The 21,441-nt window shown below is 38.2% G+C and overlaps 1 protein-coding gene across 14 annotated transcripts in view; it reads right to left on the bottom strand.

The window, feature by feature from the left end:
- The window catches only part of PCDH15 (protocadherin related 15), a 767,128-nt gene that overhangs the window by 394,966 nt on the left and 350,721 nt on the right, over positions 1 to 21,441 (bottom strand). For all 14 annotated transcript variants that reach the window (XM_065919987.1, XM_065919986.1, XM_065919983.1 and 11 more), the window contains one exon: positions 17,611 to 17,781. In XM_065919987.1, the coding sequence (XP_065776059.1) occupies positions 17,611 to 17,781 (171 nt within the window). The remainder of the gene's footprint in view (positions 1 to 17,610; positions 17,782 to 21,441) is intronic.

Raw genomic sequence — 21,441 nt, 5'->3', positions numbered from 1 at the left:
TGGCATACAGTTGCTGATGTAGTCTCTTATGATCCTTTGTATTTCTGTGTTGTCTGTTGTGATTTTTTCCATTTTCATTCCTAGCTTTGTTGATTTGTTTCTTCTTTCATTTTTTCTTGATGAGTCTGGCTAATAGTTTGTCTATTTTATTTATCTTCTCAAAGAACCAGCTTTTAGCTTTGTCTATTTTTGATATGGTCTCCTTTGCTTCTTTTGCATTTATTTTTACCCTAATTTTTATGATTTCTTTCCTTCTACTAACCCTGGGGTTCTTCACTTCTTCTTTTACTAGTTGCTTTAGGTGTAAAGTTAGGTTATTTATTTGATTTTTCTCTTGTTTCTTGAGGTAAGCTTGTATTGCTATGAACTTTCTCCTCAGCACTGCTTTTACTGGATCCCATAGGTTTGGGGTTATCACATTTTCGTTTTCATTGTTTCTATGCATATTTTGATTTCTTTTTTTTTATTTCTTCTGTGATTCATTGGTTGTTCACAAGCGTGTTGTTTAGCCTCCATATGTTTGTATTTTTAACAGTCTGTGTCCTGTAGTTGAAGTCTAATCTTACTACATTGTGATCAGAAAAGATGCTTAAAATGATTTCAATTTTTTTTTTTTTTTAAATTTCCCAAGGCTAGATTTATGGTTCAGGATGTGATCTATTCTGAAGAATGTTCCATGTGCACTTCAGAAAAAGGTGAAGTTCATTGTTTTCGGATGAAATGTCCTATAGATATCAGTTAGGTCTAACTGGTCCATTTCGTCATTTAAAGTTTGTGTTTCCTTGCTAATTTTCTGTTTAGTTGATCTATCCATAGGTGTGAGTGGGGTATTAAAGTCTCCCACTGTAATTGTGTTACTGTTAATTTCCCCTTTCATACTTGATAGCATTTGCCTTACATATTGTGGTGTTCCTATGTTGGGTGCATATATATTTATAAGTATTATATCTTCTTCTTGGGTTGATCCTTTGATCATTATGTAGTGTCCTTCTTTGTCTCTTTCCATGGCTTTTACTTCAAAGTCTATTTTATCTGATATGAGTATTGCTACTCCTGCTTTCTTTTGGTCTCCATTTGCATGAAATATCTTTTTCCAGCCCTTCACTTTCAGTCTGTATATGTCCCTTGTTTTGAGGTGGGTCTCTTGTAGATAGCATATATAGGGATCTTGTTTTTGTATCCATTCAGCCAGTCTTTGTCTTTTGGTTGGGGCATTCAGCCCATTTACAGTTAAGGTAATTACTGATAAGCATGATCCCATTGCCATTTACTTTGTTGTTTTGGGTTCGAGTTTATAAACCTTTTCTATGTTTCCTGTCTAGAGAAGATCCTTTAGCATTTATTGAAGAGCTGGATTAGTGCTGCTGAATTCTCTCAGCTTTTGCTTCTCTGTAAAGGTTTTGATTTCTCTTTCATATTTGAATGAGATCCTTGTTGGGTATAGTAATCTGGGTTGTAGGGTTTTCTCTTTCATCACTTTAAGTATGTCCTGCCATTCTCTTCTGAACTGAAGAGTTTCTATTGAAAGATCAGCTGTTATCCTTATGGGAATCCCCTTGTGTGTTATTTGTTACTTTTCCCTTGCTGCTTTTAACATTTGCTCTTTGTATTTGATCTTTGTTAATTTGATTAATATGTGTCTTGGGGTATTTCACCTTGGGTTTATCCTGTTTGGGACTCTCTGGACTTGGACTTGGGTGGCTATTTCCATCCCCATTTTAAGGAAGTTTTCAAATATTACCTCCTCAAGTATTTTCTCATGGCCTTTCTTTTTGTCTTCTTCTTCTGGGACTCCTACGACTTGATGTTGGGGTGTTTGACATTGCCCCAGAGGTCTCTGAGGTTGTCTTCATTTATTTTAATTCTTTTTTCCTCTCTGCTTCATTTATTTCCACCATTCTATCTGCCACCTCACTTATCCTGTCTTCTGCCTCAGTTATTCTACTTTTGGTTCCCTCCAGAGTGCTTTTGATCTCATTTATTGCATTACTCATTATTTATTGACACTCTTTTATTTCTTCTAGGTCCTTGTTAAACATTTCTTGCATCTTCTCAGTCCTGTCTCTAGTCTATCTATAACTCCATTTCATTTTCAAGATTTTGGATCATCTTTACTATCATTATTCTGAATTCTTTTTCAGGTTAACTCCCTATCTCCTCCTCTTTTGTTTGGTTTGGCGGGCATTTATCATGTTCCTTTACCTGCTGAATATTTCTCTGCCTTTTCATTGGGGTACCCTTTCTGTATGCTGGAAGTTTGTGGTTCCTATTTAATATGGAGGTTCCTCCCTGTGGGTGGTGTTGGACGAGTGGCTTGTCAAGGTTTCCTGGTTAGGGAAGCTTTTGTCGGTGTTCTGGTGGATGGATTTGGATCTCTTCTCTCTGGAGTGCAATGAAGTGTCCAATAGTGAGTTTTGAGATGTCTATGGCTTTGGTTTGACTTTGGGCAGCCTGTATTTTAATACTCAGAGCTATGTTCCTGACCTGCTGGAGAATTAGTGTGGTATGTCTTGCTCTGAAACTTATTGGCTCTTGGATGGAACTTGGTTTCAGTGTAGGTATGGAGGTTTTGGATGAGCTTTTGTCGATTAATGTTCCCTAGAGTCAGGAGTCCTCCAGTGTCCTCAAGTTTTGGATTTAATCCTCCTGCCTCTGGCTTTCAGTCTTATTCTTACAGTAGCCTCAAGTCTTCTTGAGGGAAGGGTAGGGAAGGGAAGGGAGATAGAGTCAAAAGGGGAGAGAGCAATCAAGACAGTAATCACACCCCTAAGTAAACTGGGTACTGAAGATTAGATTCTTAAAGGTACAACATTGATAACAAATACTAAAAAACAAAGATTAAAAATCTAGAGTAGAGACTAGACTCAAAAACACAATATTAAAAATACAAAACAAAATCAATCACAAAAATTATTTTAAAATATACTATAAAATTTGCTTTAAAAATAGGGGTTTTTTTTGCAAGGTAATAGTAGGTTATTAAAATGAAAATTAAAGGAATAATAAAGAACTTGAAAATAAAAAATTAAAAAATGATAGTAGTAAAAATATATCTAGGAATTTCACTGGAGCTGTTGAGGGTAGTGTGAGATCAGCTCAATTTCAGATAGTTCCTTGTTCCAGTTTATACTTCTTCTCAAGGTCTATAGGCACCTTCCAATGCTTAGTCAATGCTAGTTACAGGGTTTTAATCTGTTGCACCTGTCATTTCTAAAGGAATCCCCTCTTTGGCTTCCTCTGATTGCAAGTCTCTTCAGTGTCTGATTTCTCCCCTGACACAAGGGGGCAAAGGTGGTCACTTCACTTGTTCAGTGGTGCTGTGGGGAGGGAGAAACCCTGCAAACAAATATCACTGGCGTGCGTGGGGAGTGCTCACAGTGCATGAACCTCACTGGGTTTGCCCCAGCTCACGGCGCGTGTGCTTTCCCGGTCTACACTGCTCAGGCGCCAGGTTGCTCTGAGGGGGAACGGTCCATGGGCCCTGGGTTGTGTGCACTTCCCAGGTCTAAGCTGCTCAGGTTCAGGTTCTCAGGCACTCCACAAAGGCACAGGCGCAGTTGGGCTTGAGTTTTGTGCCCTTCTCAGGTCTGAGGAGCTCAGGCGACCAGGTGCTTGGCAAGCGCACTGTCCCAGGTGAGCTGTGCCTTTCAATCACCTCCCTGGTCCCAGGCTCTCAGTTTCCTGGGTGTGCTGCAAAAGTGCCATCTCAGGTGTGCCATGTGTCTCCTCTAGGGAGCTGATCTCAGGCTGCGACCCTCCTGGCAGATGTCAACCATCCAGGATCCCAGGAAGACTTGGCTAACAACTGGAAGCCCACTCACAGTTTGGTGGAGGATGCCATCTCTGGGGTTGAGATTGCCTCTAGTCTTCCAGCTCTGACTGTTGCCCGCCTGCCTCTCTGCCTCTGGTGGGGGGAATGGGCCGGTCCACAGCCGGCTAGCTCCCCCTTGGAATTCACTCAATCCTTTGTTCTGTGAGTTGGCCAGGCTGTGCTTTAGGTTAGAGCTTTCGCGGGAAAATTCTCTCTCTCCTTTTTTTTCTCTCTCTCTCTGGCTATCCCACAGTTTGGGTTGCTGGCTCACGTTAGCTCCTTCAGATTGTCCTCAGGGCATTCAGGCCCAGTCCTTACCCTAAGCACGCAACCTGCACCTCCCTGTTCAGCCCCCACTTGCTGGTGGCAGGCGCGAGCTTCTGGGCTATTTCTCCACTGGGAGTTGCAGTTAAGGCATGTATTCTGTGGGGTTTTGTTTGTTTGTTTGTTTCCCTCTGGGTTATGTTGCCCTCTGAGATTCCAAAACTCCCCACAGACCCGCTGGTGAGAGGGTTTCCTGGTGTTTGGAAACTTCTTCTCCTTCACGACTCCCTCCCCAGAATAGTCTCCATCCCTAACTCTGTTGTCTCTCCTTTCATCTTTTAAATTTTGTCCTACCTCCTTTTGAAGAGAATGGGCTGCCTTTCTGGGTGTTTGGTGTCCTCCGCCAGTGTTCAAAACTTGTTATGTGCAAGTTGCTCAGCATTCAAATGATCTTTTGATGAACTTGTGGGGGAGAAAGCAGTCTCCCTGTCTTACTCCTCTGCCATCTTAAGACCGATCCTGAAACCATTGTTTTTATATTTATAAAAAGAAAACATGAGAGAGAGAGGGAACTGGAGCAGGACACTTATCTCCCCACAAACATTTAAAATTTAATGCATTGATATATTTTTGGCTCACGGTATTAGTTGTGGCATTTTGCATCAGCTGCTGTCTCTTCCCAAAGCAATAATACATTGCATAATTAATTCAACACAAGAAGCGAGTGTGCCAAATCTGCTTTTGTTTGTTTGTTTTGTCTTGTTTTTAATGATTCTATCTTTCTTCTCAGTAAAGGTATCACATTTTTGGCTTTGTTTTGTCAGCAGTGCTGCACAGCTTATGGGATCTTAGTCCCCAACCAGAGATTGAATCCAAGACCACAGCAGTGAAAGTTGCTGTTGTTTAGTTACTCAGTTGTGTCCAACTCTTTACGACCCCATGAACTGAAGCAAGTCAGTGCTTCCTTGTCCTTCACTATCTCTTGGAGTTTTCTCAAACTCATGTCCATTCAGTAAGTGATACCATCCAACCATCTCACCCTCTGTCATCCCCTTCTCCTCCTGCCTTCACTCTTTACCACCATCAGGGTCTTTTCCAATGAGTTGGTTCTTCGCATCAGGTGGCCAAAGTATTGGAAGTTCAGCTTCAGCATCAGTCCTTCCAATGAATATTCAGGATCAGATCTCCTTTAGGGTTGACTGTTTTGATCTTCTTGCAGTCTAAGGGACTCTCAGGAGTCTTCTCCAGCTCCATAGTTCACAAGTATCAATTCTTTGGCACTCAGTCTTCTTTTTGCTCCAACTCTCACATCCATACATGACTGCTGGAAAAACCATAGCTTTAGCTAAATGGACATCTATCAGCAAAGTGATGTCTCTGCTTTTAAATACACTGTCTAGCCTTGTAATAGCTTTTCTCCCAACGAGCAAGCATCTTTTAATTTTTTTGGCTGAAGTCACCATCTGCAGTGATTTTGAAGCCCTAGGAAATAAAGTCTGTCACTCTTTCCATTTTTTCTCCATCTATTTGCCATGAAGTGATGGGACTGGATGCCATGATCTTAGTTTTTTTAACTAAGCCAGCTTTTTCACTCTCCTCTTTCACCTTCATCAAGAAGCCCTTTAGTTCCTCTTCACTTTCTGCCATAAGGGTGGTGTCATCTGCATATCTAAGGTGATTGATATTTCTCTTGGCAATCTTGATTTCAGCTTATGCTTCATCCAGCCCAGCATTTCATATGATGTACTCTGTATATACATTAAATTATCAGGGTGACAAATTATAACCTTGATGTACTCCTTTCCCAACTTGGAACCAGTCCATAGTTCCATGTCCAATTCTAAGTGTTGCCTCTTGCCCTCCATACAGACTTCTCAGGAGGTAGGTAATGCGGTCTGGTATTCCCATCTCTTTAAAAATTTTCCACAGTTTGTTGTGATCTGCACAGTCAAAGGCTTTCTGCTGAGTCCTAACCAGTGGGCCACCAGGGAATTCCAGGTATTACATTTTTTTTTTAAAGAACCAAAGTCATGCTGAATTAATTAGGAGTAGCACAATAAGAATAAATTAGTACTATCAATGTATATAAATTGTATATAAATGTATAAAAAATGTATATCATTTTTTAAAGCTGGAATTGCAGTTAAAAAGTAATTCAATTAAAAGCGAATTTGAAACAGCCACTTCCTCCCATGAGTTTCTGAGTAAATACTCAGCCAGATGATGAAGTTCCACAGGAAATGACAATAATAATAGAAATAGCTAAATATTATTAAGTCCTTAGTATTTACTAGGAACAATTTAAGTGTGCTTCACAAATCTTTAGTAGTGTTCACAAAAATCCCATATATTAGATAGTATGATCCCCACTTTATAGATGAGAAATCTAAACTGTTTTGAGACAGTAAGCAACATTCCCATCACACAGGCTTCAAGATGTACCTTGAGTTCTTACAAATTCCCTTATATTGTTATAAGAAACAACTTTGCAAAATATTTCTACATAATTTAGTAAGCCACCAGATAGTTCAAGAATAAATGCTTATGTAGTTATCAACATCAAGTCCAAGTCAAATGACTTTGTGTCTTTTCTCTTTTACAGTGTTTCATAGGAAAACATATCTCCTATGCTAATTTGAAATAATATTTTACACAAATTCTTCAACAAGAAAAGTTAGATTTCTGTCTTATTATTGCGAAGAATCATGACTTTGTCCCTTTAATATTAATAAACATTAATTCCCCTAATTATTTCTTATTTGTTAACTGCTCCACAATTAAACATATTTTCACATTGTCTATAAATGGAGTTATATACAGTTGAGTCTATTCAAATGTGAAGTTTGACCAAAGAGGAAAAAAGTGAATTCCTTTTCTCTCTTATAATTGCACATAACCTTTCAGAATTACCATAATACAATAATACACTTTCACTCTAGAATTCCAGTTTTTATTTGTTTGGTGTTTAGCTATTGTTTCCCCAAGTTAATTCTGAAGTTTCTTTGATAATTTGCTACTAGTGGCCTATAGGTGTGACTGTTGATGGGAGGAAATAAATTGGCAGAAAATGCAATATTTTGACCAAGATATATTATTTATCATTTTTGCCTTCAATCTACTTTGACAGTCTTCTCATTAAAAGATTATAGGTAGTTTGAGAGTTGCCAATTGTTTCCTTATTTTTTCATCATTTTGCTGGCACTAAAAGAGCTCTGTAGGACTCAGTTTGAGAATAATTGGCCTAAAGGCTAAGAAGGATATAATTTAATATTTGAAACATTACTGAAATGAGAAGGAAGCATTGCAAACAATGTGCTGGGACAACGGCTGTAAACAACTGTAATACCTCTCTATTGGGACATTGGGACATATGCTTACTTTATCCAGACTACCTATTAGATTCCTACTTGATTAGACAATGGTCAAATATAATATGCTTGCAATTCTAATTGGAAAACATTAAAAGTGTATTAAAAGGTTTTTTTATATATATATATATATATATATATATATGCACATACACACACACACATATATACATACCATGGTTAATAAGCTAATATTTGGATAAAACATATTTATATTAAATAATTATATATTCTTTACATATGCATGCTTATGATAAACTCTCATTGTGAGTGAGAAGGCAGAAGCCATGTTTATTCCTATTTACATCCAGTATCTTCTCAGTGTACAATATGTATTCCTTGAAATTTTCAGTTCAGTTCAGTTCAGCCGCTCAGTCGTGTCCAACTCTTTGCAACCCCATGAATCACAGCATGTCAGGCCTCCCTGTCCATCACTAACTCCCAGAGATTACTCAAACTCATGTCCATCAAGTCAGTGATGCCATCAAGCCATCTCATTCTCTGTCATCCTCTTCTCCTCTGGCCCCCAATCCCTCCCAGTATCAGGGTCTTTTCCAATGAGTCAGCTCTTCACATGAGGTGGCCAAAGTATTGGAGTTTCAGCTTCAGCATCAATCCTTCCAATGAACACCCAGGACTGATCTCCTTTAGGATGGACTGGTTGGATCTCCTTGCAGTTCAAGGGACTCTCAAGAAGACTTGAAATTTTAATTCAATTCAAATAATTTCTGAACATTTACTATGTGAAAAGAATTGGTTATGCTTAAGATATAATAATAAGTAGGAAATTGAAGAGCTAATATACTAGTGAAAGAGAAGAGGGTGAATGACTGCAACACAATGGGGAACTCAGTGCTTATGGTAGAAACACATGCAGATAAAAGAGAAAAACAATTTTAAGGACCTATTTTTGCATATTATTGATGAAGCTTGAATAAAAGCTATAAGTTTAATATATGAAACAGTGGAGAACAGGGAGGTTAATTCTCAGAGAAATCCAGGTTATATGCAGAACTCTGTTTCTGGAGAAATTGCTTTATGCTATTTAGAAGAGAATGAAAATGGTCAGATGTAAAGTTTTAAAGACTATACTCAAAAGTTTTGAAACTCATTTGGCATATGATGGAAAATATTGAAACTTTATTTAAAGAGTGAAAGAACATATCAGAATGGTATTCTAATTTTATGGGTTCAGAATTGAGGGTACGACTTTAAGGGGTATTTTGGCAATAAGCAGCAGTGGAACAGTGTTAGTTGCTCAGTCGTGTCTGACTCTTTGTGACCCTATGAACTGTAGCCCGCCAGGCTCCTCTGTCCATGGAATTCTCCAGGTAAGAGTACTGGAGTGGATTGTCATTCCCTTCTCCAGAGGATCTTCCTGACCCAGGGATCGAACCCAGGTCTCCTGGATTGCAGGCAGATTCTTTAACATCTGAGCTCCAGGGAAGATCTTCTTGGTAGTAAACTAGGCATCAAACATAATGAAGTAACATTTCATAGATAACACAGAGAACGTCTTTGGAGATTGAGCTGAGATGCAGGGGTCATTGAAGTCTAGGTCCAAATCAACCAAGACCTCATAAGTAACATGAGAGTAGATGTGTATGCATCAGAATGTACTAGAGAGGATAACGAGGCATCTGTCAGGTGTATAGGAAAACTATCCAGAAAAACTGAGAAATCTAAGCTTGGAAGTCAGGAGAGATTTCAAGTCAGAAAACGCTTCTACAACATCCGATCAGAGAAAAAAGAACACATTCTTTGATCAGAGAGTAAAGAACACAATGGTGTAGGCTTAATGAATCTCAGTGAAAACTACAGTAAAAAGGGGGGGCAAAAAGCTTCAAAAGATGGAAATCTGGAATATTCCAAAGATTTAAGAATAAATAAATAAATCCAAGCACAGAGATACTTTTTAGGGGAAAAAAAAAATTCAAAGATTTGAGAGGAGAAATCTATGGCCATCAAGAGGAGAAGAACCAGTAGTTTCATAAAAGACAAGAGAGGAGAGACTTTGCAGATTGTAACACATTTAATGAGTAGGAGCCAACAGGAAATTATAAGTGTCATACATCACTGGAAATCACCGCTACTCTTGTAATAATTGAGAAAGCTTCCCTGGAAGGGGAGAGCAGCATAAATAAAGTAGTAGAGCTCTCCTTGACAGTTACATGAAAAGTAGAGTTCTTTATGACAGAGATTATAATGGAAGCATTTGTGGTAAGATAGTCTTGGGACATAACCCAAGACTTTAAACAAGGATGGGGAAGAATTCATTAAAGTATGGATTCTAGCTAGTAGATGACTAAATCTGGTAAGCAACTAATGCCAAAATGCTGAACACTGCATGACTCAATACATAAAAGAAAATATATATACTAAACACATAGTCTTTTTTTTCCTAAACACATAGTTAATATGTCAATATTATTACATTAATATTATGGTATTTCTAACCATTTGGTATTTTTAAACCATATGGTATTTCTAAACCTTATAGTATTTCTAACCATTTCTGACAAAACATGGGGAAGGGAAAGGCAAACCACCTCAGTATTCTTGCCTTGAGAACCCCATGAACAGTATAAAAAAAGGCAAAAAGATAGGACACTGAAAGATGAACTCCCCTGGTCAGTAGGTACCCAATATGCTACTAGAAATAAGTGGAGTAATAATTCCAGAAAGAATGAAGAGACAGAGCCAAAGCAAAAACAACATGCAGTGGTGATGGAAGTAAAGTCTGATGCTATAAATAGCAATATTGCATAGGAACTTGGAATGTTAGGTCCATGAATCTAGGCAAATTGAAAGTGGTCAAAAAGGAGATGACAAGAGTGAACATCGATATATTAGGAATCAGTGAACTAAAATGGACTGGAATGGGTGAATTTAACTCAGATGACCATTACATCTACTACAGTAGCAAGAATCCCTTAGAAGAAATGGAGTAGCCATCATGGTCAACAAGAGTCCAAAATGCAGTAGTTGGATGCAGTTTCAAAAAGGACAGAATGATCTCTGTTTGTTTCCAAGGCAAATCATTCAGTATCACAGTAATCCAAGTCTATGCCCCAGCCAGCAGTGCTGAAGAAGCTAAAGTTGAACAGTTCTATGAAGATCTACAAGACCTTCTAGAACTAACACTCAAAAAAAGATGTCCTTTTCATTATAAAGGACTGGAATGCAAAAGTAGGAAGTCAAGAAATACCTGGAGTAAGAGGCAAATTTGGCCTTGGAGTACAGAATGAAGTAGGGCAAAGACTAAAAGAGTATTGCCAAGAGAACACATTGCTCATAGCAAATACCCTCTTCCCACAACACAAGAGAAGACTCTATACATGGACATCATCAGATGGTCAATACTGAAATCAGATTGATTCTATTCTTTGCAACCAAAGCTGGAGAATGTCTATACAGTCAGCAAAAGCAAGACCAGAATAGAACTGTGGCTCAGATCATGAACACCTTATTACCAAATTCAGACTTAAATTGAAGAAAGTAGGGAAAACCACTAGACCATTCAGGTATGATCTAAATCAAATTCCTAATGATTATACAGTAGAAGTCACTAATAGATTCAAGAGATTAGATCTGATAAAGTGCCTAAAGAACTAAGAACAGAGGTTCATGACATTTCACAGGAGGCAGGGATCAAGACCTTCCCCAAAAAGGAAATGCAAAAAGGGAAAATGGCTTTCTGAGGAGGCCTTACAAATAGCTATTAAAAGAAAATAAACATTAGTATATTGTATTGGTCTTTATGTTTCTGGCTTACTTCACTCTGTATAATGGGGGAAGACCCAGAGGGATGGGATGGAGAGGGAGGTGGGAGCGGGGATTGGGATGGGGAACCCATGTAAATCCATGGCTGACTCATGTCAATGTATGGCAAAAACCACTACAATATTGTAAAGTAATTAGCCTCCAACTAATAAAAATAAATGGGAAGGAAAAAAATAAATAAAATAAGGGAAAAAAAAGAAAGAAAAGAAGCGAAAGGGAAAGGAGAAAAGGAAAAATATACCCATTTGAATGCAGAGTTCCAAAGAATAGCAAGGAGAGATAAGAAAGCCTTCCTCATTGATTAATGCAAAGAAATAAGGGGACACAATAGAATAGGAAAGACTATAGATCTCTTCAAGAAAATTAGAGATACCAAGGGAATAGTTCATGCAAAGGTGGGCACAATAAAGGACAGAAATGATATGGAACTAACAGAAGCAGAAGATATTAAGAAGAGGTGGCAAGAATACACAGAACTATACAAAAAAGCTCTTCATAATCCAGATAATCATGATAGTGTGATCACTCACCTAGAGCCAGACAACCTGGAATGAGAAGTTAAGTGGACCTTAGGAAGCATAACTACAAATTAGTGGAGGTGATGGAATTCCAGTTGACCTATTTCAAATCCTAAAAGATGATACTGTGAAAGAGTTACATTCAATATGCCAGCAAATTTGGAAAACTCAGCAGTGGCCACAGGACTGGAAAAAGTCAGTTTTCATTCCAGTCCCAAAGAAAGGCAATGCCAAAGAATGCTCAACTACTGCACAACTGCATTCATCTCACATGCTAGCAAAACAATGCTCAAAATTCTTCAAGCCAGCCTTCAACATTACATGAACCATGAACTTATGTATGTTCAAGATGGATTTAGAACAGGCAGAGGAACCAGAGATCAAATTGCCAACATCCATTGGATCATCGAAAAAGCAAAAGAGTTCCAGAAAAACATCTACTTCTGCTTTATTGACTACACCAAAACCTTTGACTGTGTGTATCACAACAAACTGTGGAAAATTCTGAAACAGATGGGAATACCAGACCACCTGACCTGCCTCTTGAGAAATCGTATGCAGGTCAGAAAGCAACAGTTAGAACAACAGACTGGTTCCAAATCGGGAAAGGAGTATGTCAAGACTGTATATTGTCACCCTGCTTATTTAACTTATATGCAGAGTACAGAAATGCTGGAATGGATAAAGCACAGGCTGGAATCAAGATTGCTGGGAGAAATATCAATAACCTCAGATATGCAGATGACACAGCATAAAGCAAAGAGGAACTAAAGAGACTCCTGATGAAAGTGAAAGAGGAGAGTGAAAAAGTTGGCTTAAAACTCAACATTCAGAAAACTAAGATCATGGCATCTGGTCCTATCCCTTCATGGCAAATAGATGGAGAAACAATGGAAACAGTGACAGATTTTATTTTGGGGGACTCCAAAATCACTGCAGATGGTTACTGCAGTCATGAAATTAAAAGATGCTTGCTCCTTGTTAGAAATGTTATGATCAACCTAGACAGCATATTAAAAAGCAGAGACATTACTTTGCCAACAAAGGTCTGTCTAGTCAAAGCTATCATTTTTGCAGTGGTCATATGTGGATGTGAGAGTTGGAGTTGAAAGAAATGTGAGTGCCAAAAAATTTATGCTTCTGAACTGTGGTATTGAAGAAGACTCTTCAGAGTCCCTTGGACTGCAAGGAGATCCAACCAGTTCATCCTAAAGGAAATCAGTCCTGAATATTCATTGGAAGGACTGAGGCTGCAGCTGAAACTCCAATACTTTGACCACCTGATGCAAAGAACTGACTCATTTGAAAAGACTTGATGCTGGAAAAGATTGAAGGTGGGAGAAGGGGACAACAGAGGATGAGATGGTTGGATGGCATCACCGACTCAACAGCCATGAATTTGAGTAAACTCCAGGAGTTGGTGATGGACAGGGAGGCCTGGCGAGCTGCAGTCCACGGGGTCGCAAAGAGTAGCACACGACTGAGAGACCGAACTGAATGAACTGAACTGAACCAGGGACAATCTCCTCAGCAATAAATCCAACTAGCCAAAGTATATGCAACTGTTCACCACTGAAAAAAATTATGTAAGGATTTACTGTCTTTGTCTTTAATAGAAAATCGAGACATTGAGCCATGACCCTACACTCTACAAATTCTGCAGTTTTCCATAATACTAGAAATCTTCAACCACATAGGCATAACAACTTTAAGAGAGTCAGAAAATAAGAATAAATGTATACTATCAGAAGAATTTTATCTCATCCAAATTTACGTCTTCTCTATTAAAATAGAGTTTAGCATATACTAGGTTACTGTCATAAAGCATCTGCTTGCCTGTGCAGGCAACATGGGTTCAATCCCTGGGTCAGGAAGATCCTCTGGAGAAGGAAATGGCAACTCACTCCAGTATTCTTACCTGGGAAGTCCCATAGACTGAGGAGCCTGGCAGGCTATCGTCCATGGAGTACCAAAAGAGTTGGACACAACTTGGTGACTAAACAGAACAGGGTTCAGTGGCTATTTACCTAATTGATAAATACACCATAACTAACTCAGGGTTACAAATTGCTTTAGTGCCCCTGAGACATCAAATTCTTATTAGTTTTTATTATATCTTTGCTCATGGGCTAAACACTGTACTAGACTACCTTTTAAATTTTTTCTGAGCTGATAAAATCTGCATGCATGGTGGTAGAACTAAGGATGGTTTCTCAAGTCAGGAATACCACTGAGAAAATTAGAAAATTTCACTCAACTCAGAAGGTAAGCAGGTGTCAAAGCTTTCAAAATTTGAAGAATTAGTTCAGGAAAGGAACAGCAAGCATGTAATTAGAGTCATCATGTCCTGTTTAGCTGACATAAATAGTTAGTTCTTGCAAGATCTTATTTATTGAAATTCCAGAAATTTTAGCACAGCATGGAAACAGCAAAGAAAAATAGGAAAAAAAAAATGAATAAGAAAGAAAAAAGAAAAAATACAGACGTAAACTTAGCAGTTTGAATGTGAAGCTTAAAAACTAGTTACACGTCTTGACCCTAGGGATCCAGAGTGGATCTAAAATGGCATATAAAAGAGCACATGAAACCTGATGCCACTACTAGCTTATTTTGTTTTCCTATGATGGTGACAGTAAAATGCCCTTTCCCTTATGCTCTTTGTACAGGATGACTTCTACAGTCTTCCCATGAGAACATAGCATATACTTCTACTATCTGAATCTGGCAGAGCTTTGACTACAGCAGAAGCGATACTGCAAATTGCAAGTCTAGTTCATAAACATTCTGTCTAATTGTTTTGGGAAGCTTCTTCTTAGAAGCCAGCACCTTGATGTGAGGAAGCTCAAATAGCCCAGGAAAAACCTATATGGAGTAGAAATAAAGCCCCAGCTCACAGCCCTCACTGAGCTGGAGCCCACAGTTAGAATCAACTTGCTAAGTTTACTATTTGGAAAGTGGTACCCAGCCCTTGGCCTTCCCAGATGGTGCTAGCAGTGAAGAGCCCGACTATCAATGTAGGAGACATAAGCGATGTGGGTTCAATTCCTAGCTCAGGAAGATCCCCTTGAGGATGGCAATGATAACCCACTTCAGCAAACTTGCCTGGAGAATCCCATGGACAGATGAGCCTGGTGGCCTACAGTCCATAGTATTTCAAAGAATAAGACATGACTAAAATGATTGAACACACACACATACACACACACACACACACACACACACACACACAGCCCTTAGCCAAAATGTCCTAGCTGATGCTATGAGAGCAGGAATGAGGTGTTCCCTCAGGTCTGCCAGAATTGTGGTTTTATGAACAAATTTAAAGATTGCAATTTGCAGCCACTAAATTTTGGTGCTTTGTTATGCAGTGATTGATAACCAGAATAAGTGCCTAATTTTGCAAGTAAACATATCTAATTTTTTCTACATGCCAATAAAAATATAATGTTTGATGAATAAATATTTGCTGTAAGTATTTAAATTTGTAAAACTAAAATTCTTGTTTCACAGGATGTTCAAGAATGGATTGATTTGTTAAAAATGATGAAGAATAAAGTTTGGTCATTCTGTGATTTATAGAATATCCTTTAATTCAAGATATATGATTTCAAAAGAAAATACTGTTTATTTATTAGCTATATAAGGCTAAGTCACTTAAATTCTGTATCCCAGAGATCTCATTTATAAAATGACCATTACAGTGGTAACTATCTGAAAGGATTTAAGTTCATATGTTTGCAAAATTTAGCACGGTTCATGACAAACTGAACAATCTAAATAGTCATTAGTCATTATTATCATTTACCACAAATCTGGAACATGGCTTTATCTCTAGCATGAAATGGCATAGGCATTAGAGATGCCTAGTCTATAAGCTGGAGCAAAGAGGAAATGATGCTCAAAGATCCTTAGAAAGTCAACACACTTTGCTTCTCAAGCAGTAACCTCTGTCTTTACTTCTCTCATTACATCAAGTACTGTTAAACATTCATCACACTGGTTCATTGATTTTAGTCTTATTAGGTCAGTATTCCCCTTCTCTTGGGATCTCATTGATACACCAGCTACTTAAATTAGCCCAGAAAAATAGATTAATACTAAAAATATTTTTGTCATGATTTCAATTAAGCCTTTCAGAGAAAAGTTCAATGTTCACATCATTAAGTCTTCTCACTAATATTCAACAAAATAATATCATGACCTACAACTTTAGGTAACCTATAAATGCTTGTCTACACAAACTTTCCATTAGCCTTTCTGACTGCAAAGTTCCTCCATTCAGCTTAAAAATAATGTCATTTTCTTCACTCAGTGCACATCATAAGGTTTATCCATTTTTTAGGTTTTTTTTCTCTTCATGTAAACCAACTAGACCAGTAATCAATCATTTATTCCAGTAAACACAAAAGTGGTTTTCAACCATTTAAGAGCTATTGCTAGTAAAGCAAGTGGGTAAAATATTGGATAAAGTAATTGGTAAAATATTTGGTAAGAACTATTTAAAGTGACTGGAATGTAATCTAATTTACACTTAGGAGTAATCTGTGTTCTATATTTTAAAAAAAAGAAAAAAAGTTAAACTACAGAGAAGATCCTCCAAGCTGCACTTCTCAAATGTCAGGAAAAAAATCAAATATCTCACAACAAATTCTGACATCACTAGCCATATTACTAACCCAGAAGCCTAAATACTTTTCATAGGAACAGCAAAAACTAATTGAATAGTTGACTCCTAGGAATTTGACTGCTCTAAAAGAGATTTTTTTTTTTTTTTTAACATTTAAGGAAGAAGCTGATATTTTAGCCTAAGTGGGATATCTATTGGGCTTACCAGGTGGCACAGTGGTAAAAAATCTGCCTGCCAAGGCAGGAGACACAAGAGACAAAGGTCCAATCCCTGGATTGGGAAGATCCTATGGAGTAGGAAATGGCAACCCACTCCAGTATTCATGACTAGAGAATTCTATGGACAGAGGAGCCTGGCAGGCTACAGTTCATGGAGTCCAAAGAGTGGGACATGACTGAGCATACATGTGTACACACACAGAATATCTATTAGCCTTAAAACTTTTATTCTTAGATATGTACACTTATCACCCAGGCAGGTCTATGGTGTGAATTTTAGGCTGATGCCAATTTATAGATTTATTAGAATTTTTTTTTTTAAATGAAGAATTGAATATAGAAAATATGTACACATGACTTAACTTTTTATTTCTTTAAAATACATCTTTAATGAATAAATATTTACATTCAGGATTCATTAGCTCCCCCTCCAAACAGCCAAGCATAATCTCCAATAATATATCAGGATTCTAAAAGACAAAAGGGCATGCTGTTAATATATGTGTCCTCTGACTTAGGGCTGAATGTTGACAAGTGAATTTAAGAAAATGCTAGAGTTATTTCTTGGTGTTTCCAAGTATATGATGTCAACTGATCTTTGTTATGCTTTATACATGGGAAAAAAAAATCAGAGTCAAATGGGCTGCTACTTCAGGTTGTTGTTGATCACTCGCTAAATTGTGTCTATTTGTGACCCAATGGACTGAAGCATACTAGACTTCCCTGTCCTTCACTATTTCCTGGAGTCTGCACAAATTCATGTCCATTAAGTTGGTGATGATATCCAACCATTTCTTCCTCTGCCATGTTGCTTCATGACATTCCTTCAATGATATAATTAGACATTATGACCAAAAATTTACCCATACTGTCTCAAAATGGTTTTGGACATAAACTATTTTCCCATATCCATCTAGAAAAGCATACTGTTTTCAGCACATATGTGTTCAAAATATTTGAACAGGATCTCATTGGGGTCACAGAGGTGGAAGTGAAGAGGAAAAGATGAGAGTATGCTTACTGGAGTTCTCAGCTCAGGTATGGCAGCTTGATAGGTGAGTGGGCGACAGTCACGAGTGTTTGGCACGAGGACACATGGAAGAAACATTGGACCCAGGTCATCTCCATCCAGAACGTCCACTGTGAGGGTGGTGGTGGTGGTTCGCCGTTCATTTAGGTTCTGTGCACGGTCCTGTGAGAGCAGGAAAAGAGAAAAAGAACATAAGATGTACTCAATGTTCCCTCCAGTCTGATGACACAATAGACACATTTGCTCCTGACTGTAGGCATCTGACCTCCGTTTTCATAGAGCATTTACTTTAGAAAATTTGCATTTGTAAATACTTTCTCTGACCCTTTGAGACGTCAACCTTCTTCCAGCTCCAACTTTTACCAGTTTTATACCCAGGACTCTTTCCAGGATTTAAGAAGTATCCCTTTGAAATGTAATAATCAAGGAAGATAGAGCTTCTATTCATATCTCCCAGTCCCTGTAGGAGGGTAGGAGCCTAACTTCCATGAAGGTTTTCTCCAAGTTGTGAAACCATCTTCCATCATGAAGATACATAAATGTTTACTTCTCTTGGAGAAAACAGTTAACAAACAAGTTAGCAATCAAGATGACTCTCGATTCCTTCACTCCTGCCCCCACCCCAGTATTTTATTTTATTTTTTATGATGCTTCAAGAAATTTAAGTTTATGAAATAAATGTTGCTTATTAAAAAAAAAAGTGGGGGAGAGAGAGAAGAAGAAGAAGAAAAATTAAATGAAGAGGTGAATAAAATAAAGGAAAGAAGACCCACCAGATCTGCTATACACTCATTGGAAAAAATGTATTTGTATGTTTCACATAAGATTGCCTGTCACAAAGTATAATATTTTGAGAGCCTTCCTTCTCTCCATGTAGCCTTCTGGCATCACTAAAATAACTTGTTTCCAAGTTTATAAATGACAGTTGTTTCATTTCTTTATTCTTTGAGACACTAAAAGTACAATTTCTGAGAAGAGTATCCTTGTATCAGTAATGGGAATTACATTTCCATTTTTTCTCTTTTCTACTAACCACAATATTGCCAGAGAACATGGATTCTATTTTATTTTATTGTCTGTTTTGTTTTTCCAATTTTTATGGGTTGCAAAATGTTCTTTGGTAAGATCTTGGGAAGTAGAAGTTCTATTGATGCAATTTTGCAAGTGCAACCTTTCTGGAATGCAATAACTTTATGACTCTGACACCAACTAGGACCTTGTGGGGCCCTACCAGGTACAAATCCTGTTCGTGTTCCCAATTTCTTATTTGTAGGAAATAGATTTCATTCAGCTTCTTTGACCTTCCCTGAGTTCCAAAGGGAGATTCAAACAATTGCTAATTAGAAGAGTGAGGGAACTAAAGAAACAAAGGAAGAGCAATCAAGAAATAATAGTGCAGTGATAAAGTAAAACCTGGTTCCTCCACAAGTAATATATATATAACAATATCTTTGAGTTCTTCTGCAGAAACTATGGCCCCACCGGGTGGAGAATTGTAACTTCAGGTGAGCACAAGATTCCTGGAATACCACCCTGTTACCTCACCACCAATCAATCAGAAAGAAGACTGCACAGAGTGGACAATAGCAAAGACTCTGATCCCCACCCCAAAGGATTCTTTGTGATAAACTCCCCCTTTCTCCCTTTAAAAACTTTCATGGTAGAGCAGAATCTTTAGCACTGGTTCCTGGACACAACTCTGCCTTCTTCCAGCTTGCCAGGCTCCTGAATAAAGCAACCTTTCTTTTCCTACCAACAACCATCTCTTGAGCATTAGCTTTCAAGTGGCAAGCAACAGAACATGAGTTTGGTAAAAACTCTTGTGTTCTTTGATGTTTAATTTATCAAATTATTATTTACAAATTATTTTAAATTAAAGACATTAGAGATCGATCACACACAGAAAGAAGCCTTTTCAGAGTTTCCCTTAACTTATTAAAAGCAGAAACATTTGCAAGTGAAGCTTCCATAAAACTGTTCTCTGGGAGAGTTTTATAGCCATGAGTGTAGAAACAAAGAGAAGAAAAACACTAGAATCTATATAAACAAATGTCATCACAAACTTTCTTTCAGTTCAGTTCAGTCGCTCAGTCATGTCCGACTCTTTGTGACCCCATGAAGCACAGCACACCAGGCCTCCCTGTCCATCATCAACTCCCGGAGTTTACTCAAACTCATGTCCATGGAGTCAGTGATGCCATCCAGCCATCTCATCCTCTCTCATTCCCTTCTCCTCCTGCCCTGGAAACCTACGCATTCTTTAGCTACTTAGGAAGCAACTTCATTTGCTTGCTATCTTACACATATAAAAATATTTTATTCTTTTCACTTGTTAATCTGTTTGGGGGTTTTAAATACATATATTTATTTATTTATGGCTGTGATGGGTCTTCCTTGCAGAAGGGGGCTTTCTCTAGTTGTGGAGAGTGGGAGCTACTCTCTAGTTGTAGTGTGTGGCCTTCTGGCTGTGGTGGCTTCTCTAGTTGTGAAGCATGGGCTCTAGGGCACTCAGCCTTCAGTAGTTGCTGCATGTGGTCTCAGTAGTTGTGGTTCCCAGGCTCTAGAGCACAGACTCATTAATTGTGGTGAGGTAGGTGTCTAACACTTTGGCCACCTAATGCAAAGAACTGACTCACTGGAAAAGACCCTGATGCTGAGAAAGATTGAAGGAAGGAGGAGAAGGGCATGACAGAGGATGAGAAGGTTGGATGGCATCATCGCTTCAATGGACACGAGTTTGAGCAAGCCCCAGGAGTTGTTGATAGACAGGGAAGCCTGGTGTGTTGCAGTTCATGGGGTCGAAGAGTCAAATATGAGTGAGCGACTGACATAATTCACTGAGAAACTGCTAGGCTGTCATGGTAGGGATGAGACTCCAATTCTTTTTTAATTCCAACTCTTTCTCTCATACAAACATCTCACTCCATTAACCTAAAACTATACCCTTTGTTCCAATTTCCTGACTTTTTTTCTTTAAGAATTTTCCACAGTTTGTTTTGATCCACACAGTCAAACTCTTTGGTGTAGTCAATAAAGCACAAGTAGCTGTTTTTCGGGAATTCTCTTGCTTTTTGGATGATCCAATCAATTCAGTTCAATTCAGTTGCTCAGTCATGTCTGACTCTTTGCGACCCCATGGACTGCAGTTCACCAAGCTTTCCTGTCCATCACCAACTCCCAGAGTTTACTCAAACTCATGTCCATTGATTTGGTGATTCCATCCAACCATCTCATCCTCTGTCCTCCCCTTCTCCTCCTGCCTTCAATCTTTCCCAGCATCAGGATCTTTTCCAATGAGTCGGTTCTTCATATCCAGTGACCAGAATATTGGAGTTTCAGCTTTAGCCTCAGTCCTTCCAGTGACTATTCAGGACTGATTTCCTTTAGGATGGACTAGTTGGATCTCCTTGCTGTCCAAGAGACTCTTGAGAGTCTCAGAATTATTCCACAGTTCAGAAGCATCAGTTCATTGGCACTCAGCTTTCTTTATAGTCCAACTCTCACATTCATACATGACTACTGGAAAATCCATTAGATCACCCAATGGATTTTGGCAATTTTATCTCTGGTTCATAAACCCATACATTTGGTCTATGGTAAAATGGCCAGAGGGTATGAAAAAGGGTGGTGACTTAATCCAAGGATCAAGAGAAGGCATAAAGATGTTAAGTATCTTTTTCTTTTCTTTTTTTTTTTTTTTTTGAGCCTTTTATTTTTTAATTTTTTTTTAATTTAAAAAAAAATTTTTTTTATTATTTGGAGGCTAATTACTTCACAACATTTCAGTGGGTTTTGTAATACATTGATATGAATCAGCCATAG

This window comes from Muntiacus reevesi, chromosome 2, assembly GCF_963930625.1.
Source record: "Muntiacus reevesi chromosome 2, mMunRee1.1, whole genome shotgun sequence".
Classification (NCBI taxonomy): domain Eukaryota; kingdom Metazoa; phylum Chordata; class Mammalia; order Artiodactyla; family Cervidae; genus Muntiacus; species Muntiacus reevesi.
This window is presented reverse-complemented; position numbering and strand designations above follow the sequence as displayed.